This window comes from Pleurodeles waltl, chromosome 10, assembly GCF_031143425.1.
Source record: "Pleurodeles waltl isolate 20211129_DDA chromosome 10, aPleWal1.hap1.20221129, whole genome shotgun sequence".
Lineage (NCBI taxonomy): Eukaryota > Metazoa > Chordata > Amphibia > Caudata > Salamandridae > Pleurodeles > Pleurodeles waltl.
Window position 1 is genome coordinate 863,172,819 of NC_090449.1, and position 24,022 is coordinate 863,196,840.

Sequence of the window (24,022 nt, forward strand, 5' to 3'; positions counted from 1 at the left end):
CAAGTAGACTCCAGGCAAAATAGTAAGGGTGGTAAAAGCATTGAAGTGGAATGAGAATGGTCCAGGTTGAAAAACATGGGCTGTACTCCACTTCGGTGTCAAGAGCATAGGTTAGATGTGTGCTACTGGAGTGACTCTATAACTGGTTGGCTGGAAGCGCGCACTCCCCTGGAATACAGTGCTGCTAAGTGTGGTTGTTTGGTCAGTGGCGGCGGAAAAGGCATAGGTGTAAGTGGATACTCACACCACTCCTTGTTTTCTATTTTAAGTGGATATGTTTACAAAAATGTTTTCCGGAGGAGACAAGAGATCGAATTCTTTCAAAAGACAAGTTTCAGTCACTGACCCTCTACTATAGGGTAGAGATATACTAAATGAAACCATTGGTTTGGTGTCAGTGGCATTAACAAATACCACTGGAAATGCACAGTGAATACTGACACCACTCTTATGTTTTCCATTTTAAATGGAAAGATTTATGCCGATCTATCCCTGAAAAGAGAGGAGCTGTAACTTTTTAGAAAGACAAGCTTCAGTCGCTCACTCTGAAATATAGGACGGAGATTTATTAAACACCACTGGAAACATGGCACTCCTAAGAGTATTTATGCTTTGCAACTTGACTACTCTTTTTCTGAAGAAATGACTATTGTTGACTTTGCAAGTTTCAGATCTCCATATCACTGCCCCCAAAGAAATCTTACTTTTGATCTTCTTGAAAATCCATCAGGATTCTCACATCACTTTTGGGTGTCAAACAAAGAAGTGCAACTGTATTTGCATACTTCATGGTTAGCTGTCACAGTTTTTTGTACATCGACATTTTATTATCCTGAAGGGCTGGAACATGTAAGATGCAAAAATACATAAGTACTATATAGCCATACCTCTTGCATTTGAAACCACGGTACAAGAGCATGCATTGTGGAATGCAAAAAAGAAAACAGCAAGCAAGAAATATGTGCAGAATACTAAACAGGCTGTAATGTTCTGGGGAATATATCCGGTGTTGATACAAAGATGAGGAACACGTATCCGTGTTATTTGATTCCATTTTAGACCAGATAACAAAATTCAGCAGGTACTGACTGAATATGTAATCATTTAGAGTAACGATGTAAAAAAACTACAGTCTGTCATATTATGACAAATGAGTTGAAGTGAAATACAAAACTGAATACTTTATAGTTCTTTACAAAGTTTTATTTTCATCTATTCCAAGATGAAGAATTTTATATATTCACATCTTGTGTTCAAGTGTTTTTTTAAAACTTTCTTTCCATTTTTGTGTAGAAACAGCAAAAGTCTTTACATCCGTCCACGCAGAGCAAATGCTGATTACATAGCCAATAGGACTACAGATATCAGGTGAAGTGCGGAACAATATAGAGGATTCTTATGCGCGTCCATGGGGGTTGAATGACTGTATGAACGAGGGGCAGGAGTAGGGGCATGGCAGTGGGGCAAGAGTATCCCACAGTAAACACAGGGAAACAATTTATTGGGGGGGAGGGGCACTAAGTCCAGAAAGGTGGTGAATTAAGCAGTGTTTGTGTCCGAGACATCTCTGTCAAGAGTTAACAGGTAGGTGCGCAGACGAGGCCAGATAATCCTTGGGCCCTGAAGATGGGGGTTGCACTCTAGCGTATACCTCACTGGTAGTGTCACAACCGATCATAACTTTTAGCCAGTCTGCTGTGGTGGGGGTCTTGTTGTTGCCCCAGGATAGGGCTATCCAGTGCTTGGCTATTAGTAGCGCAATTCCAGTGAAGCGCCTGGTGCTAGGTGGGAGGGATTTGACTTAGCCCAGAAGGGCCTGCAAGAGGCCAGGGTCAATGGTGGCTTCCGTCATCGCTGCTAGTATGGTGAGGATCTGCGTCCAGTAAGTTTGGAAAACTGGGCAGCATCCATTCAAGATGTATAAAATTTGCTTGCCCCGTGCTTCACTTCGTGCAGCTATGCAATTGTGTGGGGTCGATTTTTGCCAGGCTAAGTGGGGTTGTGTATGCACAGTGTAGGAACTTGCAGTGTAGTAGCTTGTGTCTGTGGTTGGCAGAGACAAGCTGTGTTTGCATACAACAGTAGTGCCATATCCTGGCTGCCTTAAGTCGTATTCCCAGGCCTGTTAGGCCCCCTCAACACCCGGAGATTTCAGCGCTAGACAAGTCTGGCAGAGCCACGGAACGAGTCTTATTCCATCTACCACCATTATCACTAGTGCTAATGGGGTGAATTTGTCTGGCGATGTGGGGTAGGATGGGATTCTATCCGGTAGTGTGCCCTGTATCCGTCTAAGGATACAATTGCCCATTGGGGTATCTTCCCCAGAGGCCTCTAGAGTGTGTTCATCATATGGTTTAACGGATACAAATAATTCACATCACTGCTTCAAACCGGGAAAAAATACAAAAAACAGAATACATTTTTTGGTGGAGCATACTAATCAGATAATCGAATTAAATAAGAAAAAAAGTAAACATTTTCTCATACGTACAATTTGTTAAAATTTCGTGCTTCTGACTGGAAGTGCTCAACATGTTAGACTGTATGACAAGCAAGCAGGCTTATTAGGATTTTCTATTTGTACCTCTACTACATGTGTGTCGATAATTTGTTCTTTGGGTAGCAACCAGTGGGCAACCTCGTCTTCATCCATGAAGGGAGCAAGATGAAAATGCTTCAAGTAATTGTTAAGTAACTGCTGTACTGCCTTGATATCTTTTTGTTCCATGGGTCTCAACCCAGATGTTTTTGCAACCTTGTAAGATAGGAAAAAGCAAATTCAGATCTGGGAAAATTAAAGGGATGACCGGCATACTGAACACTTTCAGCAATGTACATGGGTGAGTAACACCTGGCTCAACATGAAAACAAATCTATAATAAGCAGCAATCCATAAGTAACAAAACCATGATGACGTGGTCCAATTCCCACACTCTCCTAACCCACATTACACAGTAAATGTAAACCACCATACGCCCGCACATAAAAGGGCGAAAGTTTCTGGGTTCCAAGGCACCCTTTAATCACTGTTAGTAAATATGAGTTTCGCTATGCTGCCTGATGGATAGAGCTGGGAATTCACAGGGCATTTCACATCTACAGCATTGCAAAATATTGAAACAGACAATAATAACATGAGTGAGGAATTAGGGACGATGAGAGACAGGCCTAGAGATGGCACACTCAAGACATATAGCGTGTAACTGGTTGTGACAGAGCTGCAGCGCCCACATGGATCAGAAAAATAATCGGACAAGACCACGATATCTGTCCACAAAATGTTCAATAAACAAGTTTTGCTATTCATGATTTGCAAAATGCGCTAGTTGGTTTGAAGATGGTGACTTCATTATGACAATGGCAGAGTGGTAATCCGGTGAAGGGGGTGGTATTTACAACTGTGCCAGATTACGCATGGTCTGGTGTCTTAGGGTCTGGTGATTATGGAGTCACACCCAGTAAAACTACTGCTGGAATGTGGGAACGAGGCTGTGCGCAGAGGAACACTCTGGCCACCGCCCACCTACACCAGTACAGTGGGGGGCCGGGAGAAGGAGGGCAGGGTCTCCACATCAAGGTCGTGGCCTCCCATCTTTCGGACACCCTCCATGACCCAACACTACAGTATAGCCTGTAACAGTTCCCCTGCAGACAATTATCAACTTCTCACAACAGGTGTACATGTCAGCAGATCTATTTCTGGAGTTCCGGACAACCAGTGGAAAAATCTGTAATTCTGGGTATGCATGGACATTTCCTATTTTGGGACAAAATCCTGAAGTTCCCAGGTTTAGGTGGAAGGTAGGATACCTGCTGGGATTGGAAATTCCGGCGCCTGGTATCCCGCACCTAAATCAGGCCAATTTGCAATGAGGTACTGGTGTAAGAAAATAATATTTTTGTTCCCCACACAAGAAATATGGGGCTTACAGATGATCGAGGAACGAGGAGCTAAACACAATTTTTTACTCTTTGGAAATTTGGTAAACAGCACAAAGTGCATTGAATATGTTCACAGTGATAAGGTGGTATTTTAATTCCACAACCAGCAATCTTAAAAAGGGTATCAACAGTATACCCTAAAAAAGGAATGCAATACAATAAGATGCCTTGGAATTTACAGAAAATATTTATTGTGTATAAGAGTACAAAGAATCTTAACATTAACGTTCATTCAAGCAGATCTTTTCACCCTCAGCATATGGTATAGACATCCATCTTCTGGCTGTCAAAGACATACGAATATACCGATCTAAAGGGACTGCAAAACTTCTCTTTTTTAGTGATGTCTGGTACCCTGCTAATTATCCACACAAGATTATGTGGCAAGTAGCAATACCATAGTTTGTTGTAACAATTCAGATGTAATGACATAACCGTATCTAGATTAAGCAAAAACTAATGTTACACAAAGGACAAATCACTGGACTGGAATACTTAACAGGCATGTTGCTTAACAAATATTTGATAATTAGTAGAGGATAACTGCCAAGCGGAATGCCAAGTCAATAAGGATCTTTTTATTTTTTGGCATAATCCAAGGGTGCCATCCACTGTGAGAATTCAAAAGGATATCAATTATTACATCTGCACGAAACCATTCAAGCCACTAATATGAAGAATGATAATCTGGTACACAACATCAACAATTTTATTTCCTAACATAGGTTTGCTGATGCAATATTCACCACTGTAATAGGACCTGTGATGGAATGATTCACCTGACCATAAATATTAAAATGATGTTACTTCTCCTGGATCAAAACAGACCATCACTTTTTAAACAGGAGCTCAGTCTTTTGCCTTGGACATATAATTCCTTTGGCATTAACGTTTCAGATGGGAGTTAAGGGTAACTTTTGCGACAGGGGATTACTGCACTTGGGTATTCTAATACAATTTAAAATATTGAATTATTATTTTCTGAGTTCATCTTCAGATTTGTTTTTAAAGCATGTAACTTTTTAGCCAGTATATTTCACAATGTGATGTAAAACGTGTTGTGATAATGCATTGGTTCTAAATTAGTTTAATTATTTTGTGGAGCCATCCCAAAACGTCAAAACGAATATGAAGACTTGGCAGTCTGCGACTTGCGATCTGTAAGCAAAGCACCCTTGATTTAAAGGAAATTATGCCGGTGCACCGATGACAAGTTATATGGTTCACTGATACATAAAATGAAATACCACAGCAGTCAAAGGAATTTATGCCATTTGCCTGATCATTGTATGCGCTTCTGTCCACGTTATGATGGCATGGCAAGAACGTGATTACATTTTCTGGAGTTTTTTTCCTCATTGACAATGCCATGTCGTATATTTCAGCCACTTATTTTTAATGTATGGATACAATTAGCCCTAAAATGTATCACTGATGTGTAAAAAAAAATACTTACATCTGGGAGTCTGTAAAGCTTCATTGTTCTTTGCAAAGTCATATTTCTATTTAGATGAGAAAATTTCACTTCTACGAGTTTTCTAGGGTTGAGTGAACGGTGCCAGTACCTGAAAAAGATAGCGAAGAAAGCATGATTGCACACAGACTTTAGATAGACGTTTAAACACCATTAAACTTATTCTGTTACAGTCAGAGATATATCAAATATTTTGTACGATAAGTGAAAATATACAAGAAAAAGAAAACGATGCAATTAAATGTAAAAAACCTACAAGCAATTGACTGCAAATTATTTTGAAATCTACTGCAAACATTACCCAGGTTCCCAAATATTCAGTTATATTTATCAAATTAGCAAAATTATTATTGCCAATGATTATCTTTAGTGTTTATTCTCTTTAGTAAATGAAGCGTCATAGCTTCCCTCACTTTATATTTTCAAACTTTTTTTTTTTTTACAGATGAATGTCATGTCTGCTTTAGACCAGATTGCATCAGAACACAAGGGGACTAAAAATAAGAAACTGCTCAATTTGTTATAGGAAACTTTTGGCAAACATAAAATATACAGGGAGTGCAGAATTATTAGGCAAGTTGTATTTTTGAGGATTAATTTTATTATTGAACAACAACCATGTTCTCAATGAACCCAAAAAACTCATTAATATCAAAGCTGAATATTTTTGGAAGTAGTTTTTAGTTTGTTTTTAGTTTTAGCTATGTTAGGGGGATATCTGTGTGTGCAGGTGACTATTACTGTGCATAATTATTAGGCAACTTAACAAAAAAAAATATATACCCATTTCAATTATTTATTATTACCAGTGAAACCAATATAACATCTCAACATTCACAAATATACATTTCTGACATTCAAAAACAAAACAAAAACAAATCAGTGACCAATATAGCCACCTTTCTTTGCAAGGACACTCAAAAGCCTGCCATCCATGGATTCTGTCAGTGTTTTGATCTGTTCACCATCAACATTGCGTGCAGCAGCAACCCCAGCCTCCCAGACACTGTTCAGAGAGGTGTACTGTTTTCCCTCCTTGTAAATCTCACATTTGATGATGGACCACAGGTTCTCAATGGGGTTCAGATCAGGTGAACAAGGAGGCCATGTCATTAGATTTCCTTCTTTTATACCCTTTCTTGCCAGCCACGCTGTGGAGTACTTGGACGCGTGTGATGGAGCATTGTCCTGCATGAAAATCATGTTTTTCTTGAAGGATGCAGACTTCTTCCTGTACCACTGCTTGAAGAAGGTGTCTTCCAGGAACTGGCAGTAGGACTGGGAGTTGAGCTTGACTCCATCCTCAACCCGAAAAGGCCCCACAAGCTCATCTTTGATGATACCAGCCCAAACCAGTACTCCACCTCCACCTTGCTGGCGTCTGAGTCGGACTGGAGCTCTCTGCCCTTTACCAATCCAGCCACGGGCCCATCCATCTGGCCCATCAAGACTCACTCTCATTTCATCAGTCCATAAAACCTTATAAAAATCAGTCTTGAGATATTTCTTGGCCCAGTCTTGACGTTTCAGCTTGTGTGTCTTGTTCAGTGGTGGTCGTCTTTCAGCCTTTCTTACCTTGGCCATGTCTCTGAGTATTGCACACCTTGTGCTTTTGGGCACTCCAGTGATGTTGCAGCTCTGAAATATGGCCATACTGGTGGCAAGTGGCATTGTAGCAGCTGCACGCTTGACTTTTCTCAGTTCATGGGCAGTTATTTTGCGCCTTGGTTTTTCCACACGCTTCTTGCGACCCTGTTGACTATTTTGAATGAAACGCTTGATTGTTCGATGATCACGCTTCAGAAGCTTTGCAATTTTAAGAGTGCTGCATCCCTCTGCAAGATATCTCACTATTTTTGACTTTTCTGAGCCTGTCAAGTCCTTCTTTTGACCCATTTTGCCAAAGGAAAGGAAGTTGCCTAATAATTATGCACACCTGATATAGGGTGTTGATGTCATTAGACCACACCCCTTCTCATCACAGAGATGCACATCACCTAATATGCTTAATTGGTAGTAGGCTTTCGAGCCTATACAGCTTGGAGTAAGACAACATGCATAAAGAGGATGATGTGGTCAAAATACTCATTTGCCTAATAATTCTGCACTCCCTGTAAAGCAAATAGAAACTGAACAGTTGATAGAGCAATTAAATCAAACCATTTACATAAATAATCAATATTATAAGCAAATAGTAAGAACCATAATTCAGGATACAACAGTATGGACATAAAATACATGCATGTAACCAAAGAGACGCTCATAATAATTCAAGGCAGCATACTAGTGTGCATAAGACATTTATTTAGTTAAGATAATTGAAAAAGACGTTAAGCATTGAAATAGCGAATCAAATGTTGCAAAAGAAGAGTGCATGGGATCAAAGTGTAACGCAGAATAATGAACAAAAGTGTGTAAAAACACTTGGAAGGTGGAAGTGGAGTGGATCCGTTTGGGTGCAGCTTAGAGGTGGCTGCGGTTAGGACATCTGATGGTCACCGGGAGGAGATCAGAGCAACTGGATCTCTGACCCTTCCCAGAAATCAGATGGGACTGTACACAAGCAGTAACCACTGCGGAGTCTGTCTCTGAGGTGCCAGGTGGCAGCAGGAAGGAGCGGTCTGACTTGAGGTGATAAATACTCCAGGGAATGACTGAAAGCCACCTGATCAGAAGCGGAAGGGCAGGGCGCCGTACAGGCTGCCCTACACAGCAGTGAGTGAAACACAGGACCTCAACAGTGTCAGGCTTCACAAGAGCTGGGGAGTGGATGTGTCCTAAGTGAGCAGCATGGACAGATACAGGAAGAACTGTTGGCCGGGGAGATTTCTGGGGCCAGTCTGTCAAACTTCTGACTGCCGAAGGGCCACATTCATTCCACCTTCCCATGCTTACTATGCCTGGGCACAAGAACTAGCCCTCTTTTTTCAGCCCAGCTAACAGTCCCACTCTCCATGACGCTAGGTTCCTTCCTTCTCCAGACTGGTAGTCATACCATTTCCACACCTTAGTTGTAGAACACCCTGATGGATTTCTTACGATCCAGTGAGACTCAGCACGATACACGTGGATGCCTTCCACAGTGAAGGGCAAGGGGAGCTATAAGACCGAAGCACTCAAAAGCCCAACTAACAGGGATGTGTACTATACGGGGAAGGGCAGCTAATGAGGGCATTATATGCAGTGTAACTTTCAGACGCTGGCCACAATGGTTTCAAAGCTGCCCATGTTCATATACAAGTGCCAGGCATGTAATATCAGTTGTAGGTTTTTTAAATGGTTTGGAAAAGAAACTTGGTGTGCTGAAGACAGGGTGAAAAGGAAGGCACTCTGAATAAAGAATCTTTTATGGCTAAAAAGCAGACTCTTTACATCACTGGAATTTGCAAGCCAACTATTTAACGATTTCCCAAGGGAAGTGTGTGAAGGTTTACTGTAAGGATAAGAATGCTTTGTGCAGTCAAGTAAACTGCAGCAGATGGAAAAGAATTACCTCTGGAAAATAAGCAATTATTGCCAACTCGACGTACATCATTTAATACAAGACCAGGTATTTTGTGTTCTGTCCACGTAGGACACCCTAGGGCCTTACTAGCACCGGGTATATAAAAGAATTCAGTTAGATACAAGATAATTTTATTGATACAGAAATTCTCATTTCTTTATTGAACAAATGCAATTGGTCGTAAAATGTAGACTTACAGGTTTGCTTTGAAAGAATAGTTCACAGACGTTCACAAATTTAAGGGTAATATTCACCCACTGCTCAATGATATTAATAATGTGGAGAACAGTTACCCATCACCAGGGTCATTTAGTTCACCATCGGTCGATAGGGTGTGGTATGGCATGTGGTGTGTGTGGAATATGATTACATTCATACGCCTCATGATTGGGAGTCCTGTCATGAAGTTCTCTATGAAACAACTAAGTGAAATAGATTTCCAACAGGTTTTTCTGTCCTCAATCTGCCCAGTGTCAGCTTACATTGCTTCGGATGTCTGCATCGTACCTTACAGAATATAAATGGAGTGCCCCTTTTTGGTCTGTGTTCAGACGGTCTAGAAACGAGAGATAGGAAGTTTACAGTCTTTCTATAAGTCACATCACCTTTGATCATATAGTGCTGCCACCCTACAGAAGAATGTCCTGTACCGGTTGGATGAAGAGTTAGATTCTGAAAATGAGACAGCTTGTGATTGGCCCTGGTTTTTTTCCAGTGTATCCTCTCCTTTCCCAAGCCACATCGGAAAAAGCTCTCCAGATCAAATTGATGCATTCATGTAGACTTCACAAGAAAGTATGTAGCACCAGTCATTTAATCAGTACTTTGATAGTTGCTGTATTACAGGCAAAGTGGGCACTGGAATCCTGACTTTGGGGTCAGTTTCATTTGCCAAAGGTGTCATTATTCCATGGTTTGAAGATTCCAGGTCACTTTGGGTGGTGATTGTTTTTTCTTTTTTTTTTTAGGGATGTTGGAAAGTTCCCAGTCACCTGGGTTCAAATGCTCAGTTATGCTTATGTGTCATCTAAATAATGGGAAACGCCATTTTAACTAGACTCTTCAAATCCGTCAATAACTCATCACAAGGAATCTCAAGCAGCACCAAAGTTAGTAAAAGGAACTAAGGAAAGTAATCCATAAACCTGTGTACGGATAGATATTCACTGCCTTCTGCTGAATTCGAGAATACCTTTCAAGACACCATCCTCAGTAACCTGTAAACCTACTCAACAAGCTAACAATCTCCGGAGGCATGTACAACACAAAAAAACAAACTTGTGGCATTCAGGATATTGAGAAAACGGAAAAATTAAATGAAACCTTCTAACCAAGCCTTCTCCAGCCATGCTCCAAAACTATGGAAACTCTACCAGAGAATGTAAAATTAGGCTCACTGTGCTCATTTTCCAACACTATTTATCATGAATCCATGCAAAATCCTTCTCATGCGTGCTAATCTTTTTTTCTAGAAACTACTACAAGCTGATTGTCTCTATTTAACATACCTGTCTGCTCTTTGTATTCCTCTACCTTACCTTGTAAAGGACTCTAATACCGCTACACGAGGCTTTGTACTTACTAAATGTGTATATTTAAGGAAAAAACAAAGATTAAAATGTAATTATAGTTAGGAAAACAAACCATGGTTAAACTACACAGACTTTAAAAATTGTAACATTATAGTTATAACTTTAATTTACAATTTATCCACGACCTTCAAATTATTAAAAGTAGTGGACCTTGTTAGACACAACTTTCAGCTTGCTAACCAGCCAACATTAACTAGAACTTACCACTCTATCATACATTCAGCGCAGTGGCATACACTGGTGTGGGGGTCCAATCAAATAGCGTAAAATGAAGTAGAGTGGAGTGGTGTCCAGTGGATTCGTTGTAGATTGGAGTGGAATAGAGTAGAGTAGTGTACAGTAGAATGGCATAGAGCGGAATAGCGTGCAGTGCAGTAGCGTCCGGTGGATTAGCATAAAGTGGAGTGATGCAGACTTGAGTGTTGTACACAGTGGCGTTGCATACAGTGTAATAGCTTAGAGTGAAGTCTTGTAGAGTGGAGTGGCGTACAGTCAAATAGCGTATAGTGAAGTTGCTACAGTGAGATGGTATGTAAAATTTAGCAGCAATGTAGGTTATGGTGTGCAGAGTAAAGCAAAAGAGCGAACAGTGCTGCCTTGCATTTCTGCAGATTTACCGAACAACAGAGGGTCACGCACAGTGGCATTGTGTTCCTTTGTAAATCTGACTCAAGTATTGCATTGCCCATTTGACACCATCAGTGATGCAAGAGTACTGCAATCCAATAATACAACTAAGCCTTAGTTATATTGTGGGCCATGGTATATTGTGATAACTTTGCAGTATACCATGGTACATGGCCATGACAAGCCAGTATATAATTGGGTAATAGCTTTTTTTGAAGCATGAAAAGACAGCCATACTATTCTTACTACACTTTGGGTGTGTTCAGTGTTAGGGTTTTAGATATAGGTAAGTAGTAGGTCCCTACCTATTACTAATTTATTAAAGTGGTAATAGGTCGGGAAATGTATTTATTTATTTTATATATTTTTAAATATGTTTACAGCCGTGTACTGAGGTTTTTGTGAAATCCCATGAACATACCGCAGTGACTGTTATCACCAAGTTTAAATGCCTTATAACTTAAAGAATACTTACCCTTCTTAACTGCAGTACCCACAAAAGCATAATCTTCACACCATAATGTATAACCCTGCAAAATCTCATATACATCCATTCCATACACTACGTCAAATACAATAGTCTATGGAAAATGCGTTTTTGGACACTCATCTTTGCACATCCTTAACGATTCACCACAAAAAATTACATCACCTCAAAATGTGGGAATACTAACTGTACCTAGAAAGTGGCAATTGGATTTAATGTGATTTTTTTCTTTCTTGTATTTATAATGTATTTGTTTATTACTTTATATAATCATGTGACCATAAATGTGTCTTTTTGTTGTCCGTGGAGTAATTCTGAAACTTCACATCTGCAGTCTTGTTTAATTTTTAGGCTTCCTTGCTACTATTAGTAGGATTGTGCTACATCTGAAGCCCAAAGTGAATGACAGCCTTAAAAGAATGAAGATTATTGTTTTCCCAATGGCCAATTATCTTGTTGTGTTGTGTAGATCACTGCTGGGTTATATATCCATTTTGCTGCCCAGAAGTACGCAAGGAAAATGTTTTTTGCTTGGCTTATTGGACACAGCTTTATTTTGTGAGTCTGAGAACATGCAAAGCAAACTTATGTAGATTAAGATGTATTCCAGTTATTATGCATTTGTTTATAGGTTTCCATTAGCATGTGTGTGGTTCAAGTAGTACACCTGAAACTTTATATATGCAGTCTAGTTTATAATTTGGGCTTCCTTGCTACTTTTAGTAGGATTGTGCTACATATGAAGGCCAAAGTGAATAAAAGGCAATCATTGCTATTGTTATAAAAAAATCAGATTACTATTTTTTTCCTAGTGGCCAATTATCATGCCCTCCAAATAGTAGGCTGTGTGGCTCACTGCTAGGTCCAATTGTCATTTTGTTGCAAAGGATGCATAAGAAAGATGGTTTTTGTTTGGGTTGTTGGGTCAGTTGTATTTTCTGAGCTAGAAAACATGTAGGTTAAGATGTATTCTATTCATTATGTATTTGTTTATTGGTTTCCATTAACATGTGACCATAAACAGATCTTTCAGTTGTTCATGTAGACAATCTTAAACTTTACAAATATAGTCTAGTTTATTTTTTGGGCTTCCCTGCTACTTTTAATAGTATTGTGCTACAAGATATTACTAAATTGAAAACCTTATTACTTATTATTTACTTACTCTACTTACCTGCAGTACTCCCACAGAATGATCTGCGCCCCCAATATGTAATACTGCCAAATTTCATAAAACTCCTGCTGATGTTTTTGGTGTTATGTGAAATACAAAAGTCGATGGAAAGTGCATTGGATTTGAAATCTGTTTTGGGACACTGCTTTTTCTTTGCATTCCTTTGACCAAACGCTGCAAACTTTCCAGTCCTCCTAAAAAGAAATGGGGGCAGCAGGTCTGCAAAGTTTCATGCACATTCGTCAAATGGGTGTAAAGTTTTAAATGGAAACAAATCAGAAAAATCCCTCTCTCTTATCACCCTAACTATAACTACAGAGTGGCTACCACCACTCTGTAATAAACAAATAAATACAAATAATAGTAAGCTCTCAGAAAGGAAGAGGTAGTTAAGGACTTTTGCTGCCAAATAAACAGTCACTAGTGGTAACTAGAATACCAGAATGACAAAAATGTCCATTTACCTTTTCTACGTTGTTGAAAGCCATGAAATTAACTATAGTGGATAGTTAATCAAGGGAGTGATTTAGTGCTTGGTGGACAGAGTAGAGTACTTCGTCGAGTGTTTGCCACATCTTCTTATATCCTTTTTGATATTTTCTCTATGAAATAACTTTACATGTAACATTTAGAGCAGATCTTCCAGGGGGGCAGATATAGAGGGGATAATAAAAGATACTTTCTCAAATAACGGTGGAGCTGTTTGATCAACAGGCAATCAATTTGGCAGGCAGAAAATTAAGCAAAGTCCAAGGATATCCAGTTTCATGGTAATCAGAGAGTGCAAAGTTAATGGCGAGGGTTAGAAATCAAACCAGCTCTCTGTTAATTGATGAAGGCCATTCGTAGCAGGGTTTGTCTGCCCACTGTGCTTGGGCGCAAGCCCTGCAGCAAATGCACAGCCAAAGGCCATGCTCGGAATGGGTATATGGCAGGTCAATGCAGTAACTCATAAAAAAGATACTGAAATAGACAGACAAAAAATACAATTAAGGGTTAATTATGGTACAATTAACCCAAAATAATTTTTTTAAAAACCTGAAATTCACCAATCAGGATATGCAACACACAATGCACAGCAAAACTCACTCCTTGCCGTGCTCAGTACAGCTCTCTGCTGATGACATTTGAAAAAAAGGCCAACAGAAAGAAAGAAACATCATGGGCATGAGTTATGGTCACTGTTGGTACACCAGCCCCGCCTCGGGAACAAAATCTGAGTATCGAGGGACAGGAGGAACCCAAAGGGCCTCCTTCACGTATCAAATAAAAAAGGTTGTTTTCATCACTGAGTTTGAGGATCCTATGAAGAGTAATTAATGCTAGCTTTACAGACATGAAAAGCAGTGCTGTTCTAACTTACCCATCACTTATATCATCACCTCTCAGAATGCAGGTCAATCAGCATTAAACATTTTTTGTAAACAGGGCACAGTCCTAGACAGGAGTAATACAATTGACAACACACCTTACCCTCGTGTCCAGACAGGCTTTTTAAAGCAATTTAAATAAAACTTTAAGCAGACCACACACAACTATGGGCCTGATTGCAACCTTGGCGGAGGGGATTACTCCATCCTAAATGTGACAGATATCCTGCCTGCCGTATTAGAAGTTCCATTATATCCTATGGAACTTGTAACACGGCGGACGGCATATCAGCCTATGTCAGTGAAACAAATAGAGCTGCAACTGTAATTTGGTATTGAATATATCTAAATACAATGTGATAAAATAAGACATCTTAGTCGCTGTGTTTATATTGTTAACACAGCAGAATCACCTGGCATCTTCTCACTGAAAGCAGGTGTTAAAGACTGTCCGTTTCACCAAGTAAACAAGGGCCAAATACTTGTTACAGTGATGGAAAATATTACCTGCAAGTTGACACCGGCTTAGGCAGTACAACTCCCGCTGTATAAACTGCCTGAAAAATCCCCTCCAGGTTTACTCTTCTTGTTATTTCACGAATCAGGACAGGTGCCACTCGTTTAGAAAGTGGCAATTGGATTTAATGTGATTTTTTTCTTTCTTGTATTTATAATGTATTTGTTTATTACTTTATATAATCATGTGACCATAAATGTGTCTTTTTGTTGTCCGTGGAGTAATTCTGAAACTTCACATCTGCAGTCTTGTTTAATTTTTAGGCTTCCTTGCTACTATTAGTAGGATTGTGCTACATCTGAAGCCCAAAGTGAATGACAGCCAGTCATCCTTAAAAGAATGAAGATTATTGTTTTCCCAATGGCCAATTATCTTGTTGTGTTGTGTAGATCACTGCTGGGTTATATATCCATTTTGCTGCCCAGAAGTACGCAAGGAAAATGTTTTTTGCTTGGCTTATTGGACACAGCTTTATTTTGTGAGTCTGAGAACATGCAAAGCAAACTTATGTAGATTAAGATGTATTCCAGTTATTATGCATTTGTTTATAGGTTTCCATTAGCATGTGTGTGGTTCAAGTAGTACACCTGAAACTTTATATATGCAGTCTAGTTTATAATTTGGGCTTCCTTGCTACTTTTAGTAGGATTGTGCTACATATGAAGGCCAAAGTGAATAAAAGGCAATCATTGCTATTGTTATAAAAAAATCAGATTACTATTTTTTTCCTAGTGGCCAATTATCATGCCCTCCAAATAGTAGGCTGTGTGGCTCACTGCTAGGTCCAATTGTCATTTTGTTGCAAAGGATGCATAAGAAAGATGGTTTTTGTTTGGGTTGTTGGGTCAGTTGTATTTTCTGAGCTAGAAAACATGTAGGTTAAGATGTATTCTATTCATTATGTATTTGTTTATTGGTTTCCATTAACATGTGACCATAAACAGATCTTTCAGTTGTTCATGTAGACAATCTTAAACTTTACAAATATAGTCTAGTTTATTTTTTGGGCTTCCCTGCTACTTTTAATAGTATTGTGCTACAAGATATTACTAAATTGAAAACCTTATTACTTATTATTTACTTACTCTACTTACCTGCAGTACTCCCACAGAATGATCTGCGCCCCCAATATGTAATACTGCCAAATTTCATAAAACTCCTGCTGATGTTTTTGGTGTTATGTGAAATACAAAAGTCGATGGAAAGTGCATTGGATTTGAAATCTGTTTTGGGACACTGCTTTTTCTTTGCATTCCTTTGACCAAACGCTGCAAACTTTCCAGTCCTCCTAAAAAGAAATGGGGGCAGCAGGTCTGCAAAGTTTCATGCACATTCGTCAAATGGGTGTAAAGTTTTAAATGGAAACAAATCAGAAAAATCCCTCTCTCTTATCACCCTAACTATAACTACAGAGTGGCTACCACCACTCTGTAATAAACAAATAAATACAAATAATAGTAAGCTCTCAGAAAGGAAGAGGTAGTTAAGGACTTTTGCTGCCAAATAAACAGTCACTAGTGGTAACTAGAATACCAGAATGACAAAAATGTCCATTTACCTTTTCTACGTTGTTGAAAGCCATGAAATTAACTATAGTGGATAGTTAATCAAGGGAGTGATTTAGTGCTTGGTGGACAGAGTAGAGTACTTCGTCGAGTGTTTGCCACATCTTCTTATATCCTTTTTGATATTTTCTCTATGAAATAACTTTACATGTAACATTTAGAGCAGATCTTCCAGGGGGGCAGATATAGAGGGGATAATAAAAGATACTTTCTCAAATAACGGTGGAGCTGTTTGATCAACAGGCAATCAATTTGGCAGGCAGAAAATTAAGCAAAGTCCAAGGATATCCAGTTTCATGGTAATCAGAGAGTGCAAAGTTAATGGCGAGGGTTAGAAATCAAACCAGCTCTCTGTTAATTGATGAAGGCCATTCGTAGCAGGGTTTGTCTGCCCACTGTGCTTGGGCGCAAGCCCTGCAGCAAATGCACAGCCAAAGGCCATGCTCGGAATGGGTATATGGCAGGTCAATGCAGTAACTCATAAAAAAGATACTGAAATAGACAGACAAAAAATACAATTAAGGGTTAATTATGGTACAATTAACCCAAAATAATTTTTTTAAAAACCTGAAATTCACCAATCAGGATATGCAACACACAATGCACAGCAAAACTCACTCCTTGCCGTGCTCAGTACAGCTCTCTGCTGATGACATTTGAAAAAAAGGCCAACAGAAAGAAAGAAACATCATGGGCATGAGTTATGGTCACTGTTGGTACACCAGCCCCGCCTCGGGAACAAAATCTGAGTATCGAGGGACAGGAGGAACCCAAAGGGCCTCCTTCACGTATCAAATAAAAAAGGTTGTTTTCATCACTGAGTTTGAGGATCCTATGAAGAGTAATTAATGCTAGCTTTACAGACATGAAAAGCAGTGCTGTTCTAACTTACCCATCACTTATATCATCACCTCTCAGAATGCAGGTCAATCAGCATTAAACATTTTTTGTAAACAGGGCACAGTCCTAGACAGGAGTAATACAATTGACAACACACCTTACCCTCATGTGTCCAGACAGGCTTTTTAAAGCAATTTAAATAAAACTTTAAGCAGACCACACACAACTATGGGCCTGATTGCAACCTTGGCGGAGGGGATTACTCCATCCTAAATGTGACAGATATCCTGCCTGCCGTATTAGAAGTTCCATTATATCCTATGGAACTTGTAACACGGCGGACGGCATATCAGCCTATGTCAGTGAAACAAATAGAGCTGCAACTGTAATTTGGTATTGAATATATCTAAATACAATGTGATAAAATAAGACATCTTAGTCGCTGTGTTTATATTGTTAACACAGCAGAATCACCTGGCATCTTCTCACTGAAAGCAGGTGTTAAAGACTGTCCGTTTCACCAAGTAAACAAGGGCCAAATACTTGTTACAGTGATGGAAAATATTACCTGCAAGTTGACACCGGCTTAGGCAGTACAACTCCCGCTGTATAAACTGCCTGAAAAATCCCCTCCAGGTTTACTCTTCTTGTTATTTCACGAATCAGGACAGGTGCCACTCGTTTTGATCTCAGCTTTTTATGAACACAGAGAAAATTAATTTCTACCATCTTCTTTAAACTAGGAGGAGAAATATGCAAAGAAATAAAGATGTTTACAGTGCAGAAAGAGCAACACATTTAACTAATCACATTGAGGCACTCATTGCTGTATATCAATGGCTGGATAACAATGTCCTGGATTAAAAAACAAAAGGTTGATCAGTGCTATAAAATCTAGTACTTATGTGTAGTAGGTTCTTCTGTGTTGCCAACATGCTGGTGGTATCTTACTAAAATATGAAAGATTTGCTACAAACGTTTAATATCAAACATTGGCAAAGCCATAAGGTCGGGCTTACATTTCCATTTATGTGCCAGACCTATTGACTGCCAACAATAAAGTGCGATTTGGAGGTGGCTCTAAGCTGCTCGCAATCCACTATGCATGAAAAGTGCAGCACCATCAGGACGAAGTTATGAAGGGATCTCCTGGTATTCTTCATGGAAAGGAGGAGCCTGGAGCCAGAAATATCCAGAGGTATAGGTGGCTTTTAAGTGTTTGCCAGGTCCTTTGAATGGAAAGGAGGAGCCCAGCAGAACATCCTGGAAGGCAGTGAGGGCTCTGTACTGCACGTCAAGTTCTTAAGTGTGTCAACAGCAGACTGACTCCCTGATGCTGGCATGTAGGAACACCACCTTACAAACTACATTAAACAAATCAGCTTCCCAGCGCAAGAAAAACAAACTATTTTTGGTGCAATAACCAATTCAAGTGAGAATTGTTCACTGTGCACATCCGCGAATTGCCTTGGGCTGATACCAAAATATGGAAGACAACTCAGCAAGCCAAAGCCTGAAGGTGACTCAACTAGAAAGGCCAATGATTGAAAAGGGTTGAACCTAAGTTCCATTTCTGTACATGTGCTGACATGAGGCCTGACATGGAGCTAAAGATGCTGTTCAAAGCTGGGGCTAAAAATGTCTTGTGAGAAGGATCTGGGTGGGAATGACACATGATCCATTGAAGAATTCTACGTTGATGCTCCATTTCGGACGAAATCCAGTGACGTATGTTGTTTATAATTATTTTTCACTTGGTTATCTTTATTGCTAAACAGGGGAAACCACAACAGGCATTCCGTTCTCTTCCTTTGTTTTCACCCCTTTTCCACTTTGTTTTCTTCTCTCCTGACACCAGGACCTTTATATCTGGCACATTTGCTGGCGAAAATGTGCGGCTACTTAGGATTCAAAGGTGCACCAGAAGAAGCTGGAAAGGCATCGAAAATCTGCAGCATGGCTTTTTTAAAGGGCTCTATCTGCTCAGCGGTGTGATCCTTATCTTGACGTCCTCTCGCTTTCCCGTTGGTCGTAGAATGGTGTGATGGCTTTGAGCCCATGTTTTTTTTGTTATTATGCTTGGACTTTGACTTAGCCGAAGACTTTGAGCAGGCAGCAGAAACGGCCTCAAGAATTGGACTGCAGCTTGGGCGTCACCCGCGTCTTGGGGTTGGTGACAGTTTCGCCTTAGTGTCTTGGATGCCCGCTGGTTGCATATGGGCACACTTGTCGCACCCTTTAGGGCCAAAGCACCACAAGGAGGACTTGTGTGGGTCTCTCACTGACATCTGCTTCACATAGTATCCACATGACTTGTTGGATGGATTGCACACTCACTAAGCAAGCATTCCACCTAATGATGGGACCTCATAGCCACACTAGCACCCAACGACGTTTTCTTCACCGAAACTTGGCTCAACCCCACACCGGCCACAGACATTGCCACAGCGATCCCCAACATATATAAAATCACTCACCAGGACTGCACCAACACGCTGGGAGGAGGAACAGCCATTCTCCACCAAGAGACCATACAGTGCAACACCACCACTGACAACACCACAACCCCGATAAAACATCTCAACTTCAAGCTACACACAGATGACAAAACAACCATTAGAGGCACCCTTGCATACCGAACCCAATGCCGGCACACCACCTTCTGCAACACCATCACAGACTTAATTGCGCCCCTAGCCTTAGGCTCCAAGGACTACATCTTCCTCAGTGACCTACATTTTCACATCAATGACCCCAACAACACTTCATACCTCCTCGACAGTATGAGCTGCCTCGGACTGACCCAGATCGTCCACAACCTTACACACACAGCAGGGTACTCGCTGGACCCCATCTTCACCTTCTGCAACCGCATCAAATACAACCATTTCACAGAACTCTCATGGACCGATCACTCCATCAACCACTTCAGCATCTCCAGCCCAACCGCCTCCACCCCCAAGATGACTAGGGCCCCCCCACCGGAGGTGGAATAAAATCTCAGAGATCAACTGGGTGGATGCCCTCAACACCTCCAACCCAGCTACCGCCACCAACCTCAAACAGGGAGTGAAAACCTTCAACTCATGGATCGCCGACTGTGCCACCAGCATCGTCCCCATTGAGAGCAACATCCAGAGAAAATCCTCCAAAAAGGCCAGCTGTTACACCCAAAAACTAAGAACAGCGAAATAAGACAGCTGGAGAGGAGATGGCACGCCAGCAAGGATACCACCGACTGAGCAGTCTTCAAGATCTCCCTCAACCATTACCACCGTCTGCTGAGGGCAACACAGACGACAGCCCTTGCCACATGCATTGAAACCAGCGCCAACACCACCAAGAACCTTTTCTACATTGTTTAGGAATTTGCAAAACCGGATGCCAGCGAAAACAACATCACACCCTCACAGGACCTTTGTGAAAACCTCGCCCACTTCTTCCACAAAATCGCAACCATATACAGAAACTTCAAACCCCAACCCACACCAACTGACTTCCTCAGCAGATACGCCACAACACGAACCACACACTGACTACCTGAAGCATCCTCTCTACCCAGGACATCACCTACACCATAAAATTCAACCACTTGGGAGCTCTCACAGACCTGTGCCCACACCACATCTTTAACCTTGGAAACCAAAGGATCGGCCAGGAACTCACCACCCTGCTCAACACCTCTATCACCACTGCAACATTTCCTGATGCCTGGAAATATGTCAAAGTCAGACCACTACTCAAAAAAACCTCTGCCGACCCCAGTGAACCCTAAAACTACTGGCCAATCTCCCTGCTCCCATTCTCAGCATAGGTACTGGAAAACATCATCAACAAGCATCTCATGACATACCTGGAGCAGAACCAGCTACTCAACGCCGCCCAAACCGGCTTCCACAGGAATCACAGCACCAAAGCTGCCCTGATTGCAGACACTGACAAAATCCGAACCCCTCTTTGACCTAGGAGAAACAGCAGCTTTGATCCTCCTTGACCTCTCGGCAGACTTTGACATCCTATCCCACCACATGCTGATTGAAAGACTCCACCACATCGGCATCCAAGGGGATGCGCTCAGATAGATCACCTCCTTCCTCACCGGAAGAACCCAGAGGATCCACCTCCCACCTTTCACCTCTGAACCCAAGAAGATCACCTGTGGTGTCCCCCAAGGTTAATTCCTCAGCCCCACGCTCTCCTCCACCTCCTTCCTCACTTTGCGCATGCTACGTAAGATCTTCAAGTGGCTACCACTACATGAGATGGAACGTGACACAGGCCCTCATCAACAGCTGACTGGACTACGGCAACATCCTCTATGTAGGAATCGCCACACACCTCCTTCAGACCATACAGAACGCTGGAGCCAGACTCATCCTCTGCCTTCCCCGACTAACCCACATCACACCCCACCTCAGGCAACTCCACTGGTTCCATGTACAGAAGAGATGCCAATTCAAGCTGCTGATCCACGCATACAAGGCTCTACACAACCAAGGACATTAACTACCATCTGAACGTCCACCAACCATTGAGAAGACTACGCTTTGCCTCCCTTTCACTTCCCCACACTGCCCGCATCTATCAATGCAGAAGTGGAGGACGCTCCTTCTCTCACATTGCAGCAAAAACCTTGAACAGCCTACCCACGCACCTCTGGACTATCACCTCACTTCTTGAATTCCAAATAGCCCTCAAACTCTGGCTGTTCGTATAAGCCTCCAGGACCTGCAGCACCTGGATAACTCATTGGATGATTAGCATGCTTTATAAATACTGATTGACTGATTGATGGCTTGAATCCTGTTGTGCTCTTTTGCTGGGCATTTCCCTCCCTAGCACACTGTGAAAGAATTTGGAAATCGTCAGAAGACGGTGAGCTGCTGATCAGCGTCAAAGAGGGCAAAAAGAAAGCATCAGTACCCAGGGATGGCACTTATACGAAGTGCCACGTCATCACCTCTGGGGCAGTCTGGAGTTACTGTTGATTCACACGGCACCACCTACTGGCAAGTTTGAACAATGCTGAAGAATTTTGCCGATCCAGTCTGGTGCCTCCAGGGGAAATGGAACACTCAAACATGTATTGATATACAAACAACACTGAAGTTTGGCAGGAACAAGATTTTGTTGGGGGTTTATTAGTTGGGTAGGTGGGGAAGTATTAAGTAAAGAGGATGATCTTTAGTTCCTGATGGCCAGTGCTGTGTGCAGCAGTCAGAGGTGAATGTGGAGAAAGCAACAGAGGCTAGGACGGTAGAAGGAAAATGCCAGTCTTTTTAATCTTTCTTTCCTTGGGAAACTCCAATTTTATCATGATTCGGATCTGGCTAGAAATGGGGTGTTTTTAGCTTTGTATTTGTGCATGTATGTATGTATGTATGTATGTATGTATGTGCATATATATCTTTTTTTTTTTTATGTCTCTGTAACAAGGTTACAGAATTCTCTGTCAGGAACACAGGCGAGGATTAAGCTTTTCCTCCTTCACTTTATTCTCCAGCAGCTACAATAATGAGGATAAAACACACTGCTACATTTCCCATGAACTGCAGGGAAAAGGTGTATTCCAGAACCAATTATAATCTGTGTCAACATATGTATTTTCTCCTGATCAACCGCTCTCCCTCTTTCTTTGCTGCTCTAGCTACACATGATCTTTACAGTCCCTGTGGGTGGTATTGGTTAAAAGCACCATTAGCCATGAGGTCTGTACAGTTAGTCCGCCAGTCGTTTTGAGGAGCGCAATTGTTCTGCATCTTCCTCTCACCATAGGGTTCTGAACACAGACATAGACCTAGGCATGCCAATACACATAGTATTATACAGTGTCAAGCAAGTCATACTGATTACACTCTCTGTACCCAGAGAGAGGAGGGTGCTTGTGCCCCACCTTAGTCATTTACTCTTTAAATATACAGTTCTTTCTTTGGAGCGGATAGCCTTCCTAAGCCCTACACTTCTTATATCCATCATGCAGAGAGGGGAGCCAGTTTCTTTTGAGAAGGTGGTTAAGGAGTTCTTTCTTTGGAATGAAAGTATATCGTAGGTAGTGGACGCCTCTATACATAAGCCTGCAAACAGTCTACTGTTGGAACTAATTATTGCCTTGGGTCGTATCTCTTCATGAGCCAACTCTTCTGAGGAAAAAGTTTGCACCACATTGTGGGACCGGTGAACTTCGAAGCCCGGAGGGCAAGACAGCCACTGAGGCTAAGGCCAAGCTTCAGGTAGAAGAGAATGAAGGAGATGACTCTTAACAGATTCAAACAGGCTTTTCTTAGCCTGGTCCAAAAGCATGCAAGAATTTATGGTGTGCGGAGGTGGATACACTCCGAAAGCTCTTGTAACAATATCACAAAGAATTTTGGGATTCAACTGGTTACTTCTATTCTGGACAGCTATGAGAATAAGAAATAATCTCTGGGGGATTTCTATGATGATTATGAAGTCAGAAGCCGTTAAATATAGAGCTTAAGTGAAAAACGTTAAAGGCGCGAGGGCAGCATTAGAAGACCCCTGTAGATATGCTGGCCCCTGAAGACATTTATCATTCCAGATCAGCAGGCTGGGCACTAGCTGACAAGATCGCCCAGTACCTAGCCAGTTAGTTTACAAAGCCCAGTGAGAAGGGAGCAATGGGAAAGCTGAGGGCTGAGTGTCCCTGACCATCTTTAGAAGGTCTGTCTGGCTGGTCTACTAACCAAGGCTCTCAAAGTGGACGGTCATATTAAAGGTAACAATGGCTAAACCGCTAATGCTTTGGAGGTAACTTCCCTTCATGAGGCATGGGTATAGGCCGTGGATCCAGATGTTCCTTCAGGGAGAATAACAACTAAGGGGGGAGTAAACTTTGGAAAGTCTGATCCCTTCTTTCCCTGCAAGTCTGGGAGAAGCATACACTGCTGGCACACAAACAGCAGGAA

The 24,022-nt window shown here is 41.3% G+C and overlaps 1 protein-coding gene across 1 annotated transcript in view; it reads right to left on the reverse strand.

Annotated features, from left to right (window-relative positions):
• The window catches only part of NMT2 (N-myristoyltransferase 2), a 260,791-nt gene that overhangs the window by 46,999 nt on the left and 189,770 nt on the right, over positions 1-24,022 (reverse strand). The window contains exons 7-9 of the mRNA XM_069211591.1: positions 17,665-17,835; positions 5,402-5,510; positions 2,588-2,758 (exon numbers count right to left, since the gene is read on the reverse strand). Of these exons, the coding sequence (XP_069067692.1) occupies positions 2,588-2,758; positions 5,402-5,510; positions 17,665-17,835 (451 nt within the window). The remainder of the gene's footprint in view (positions 1-2,587; positions 2,759-5,401; positions 5,511-17,664; positions 17,836-24,022) is intronic.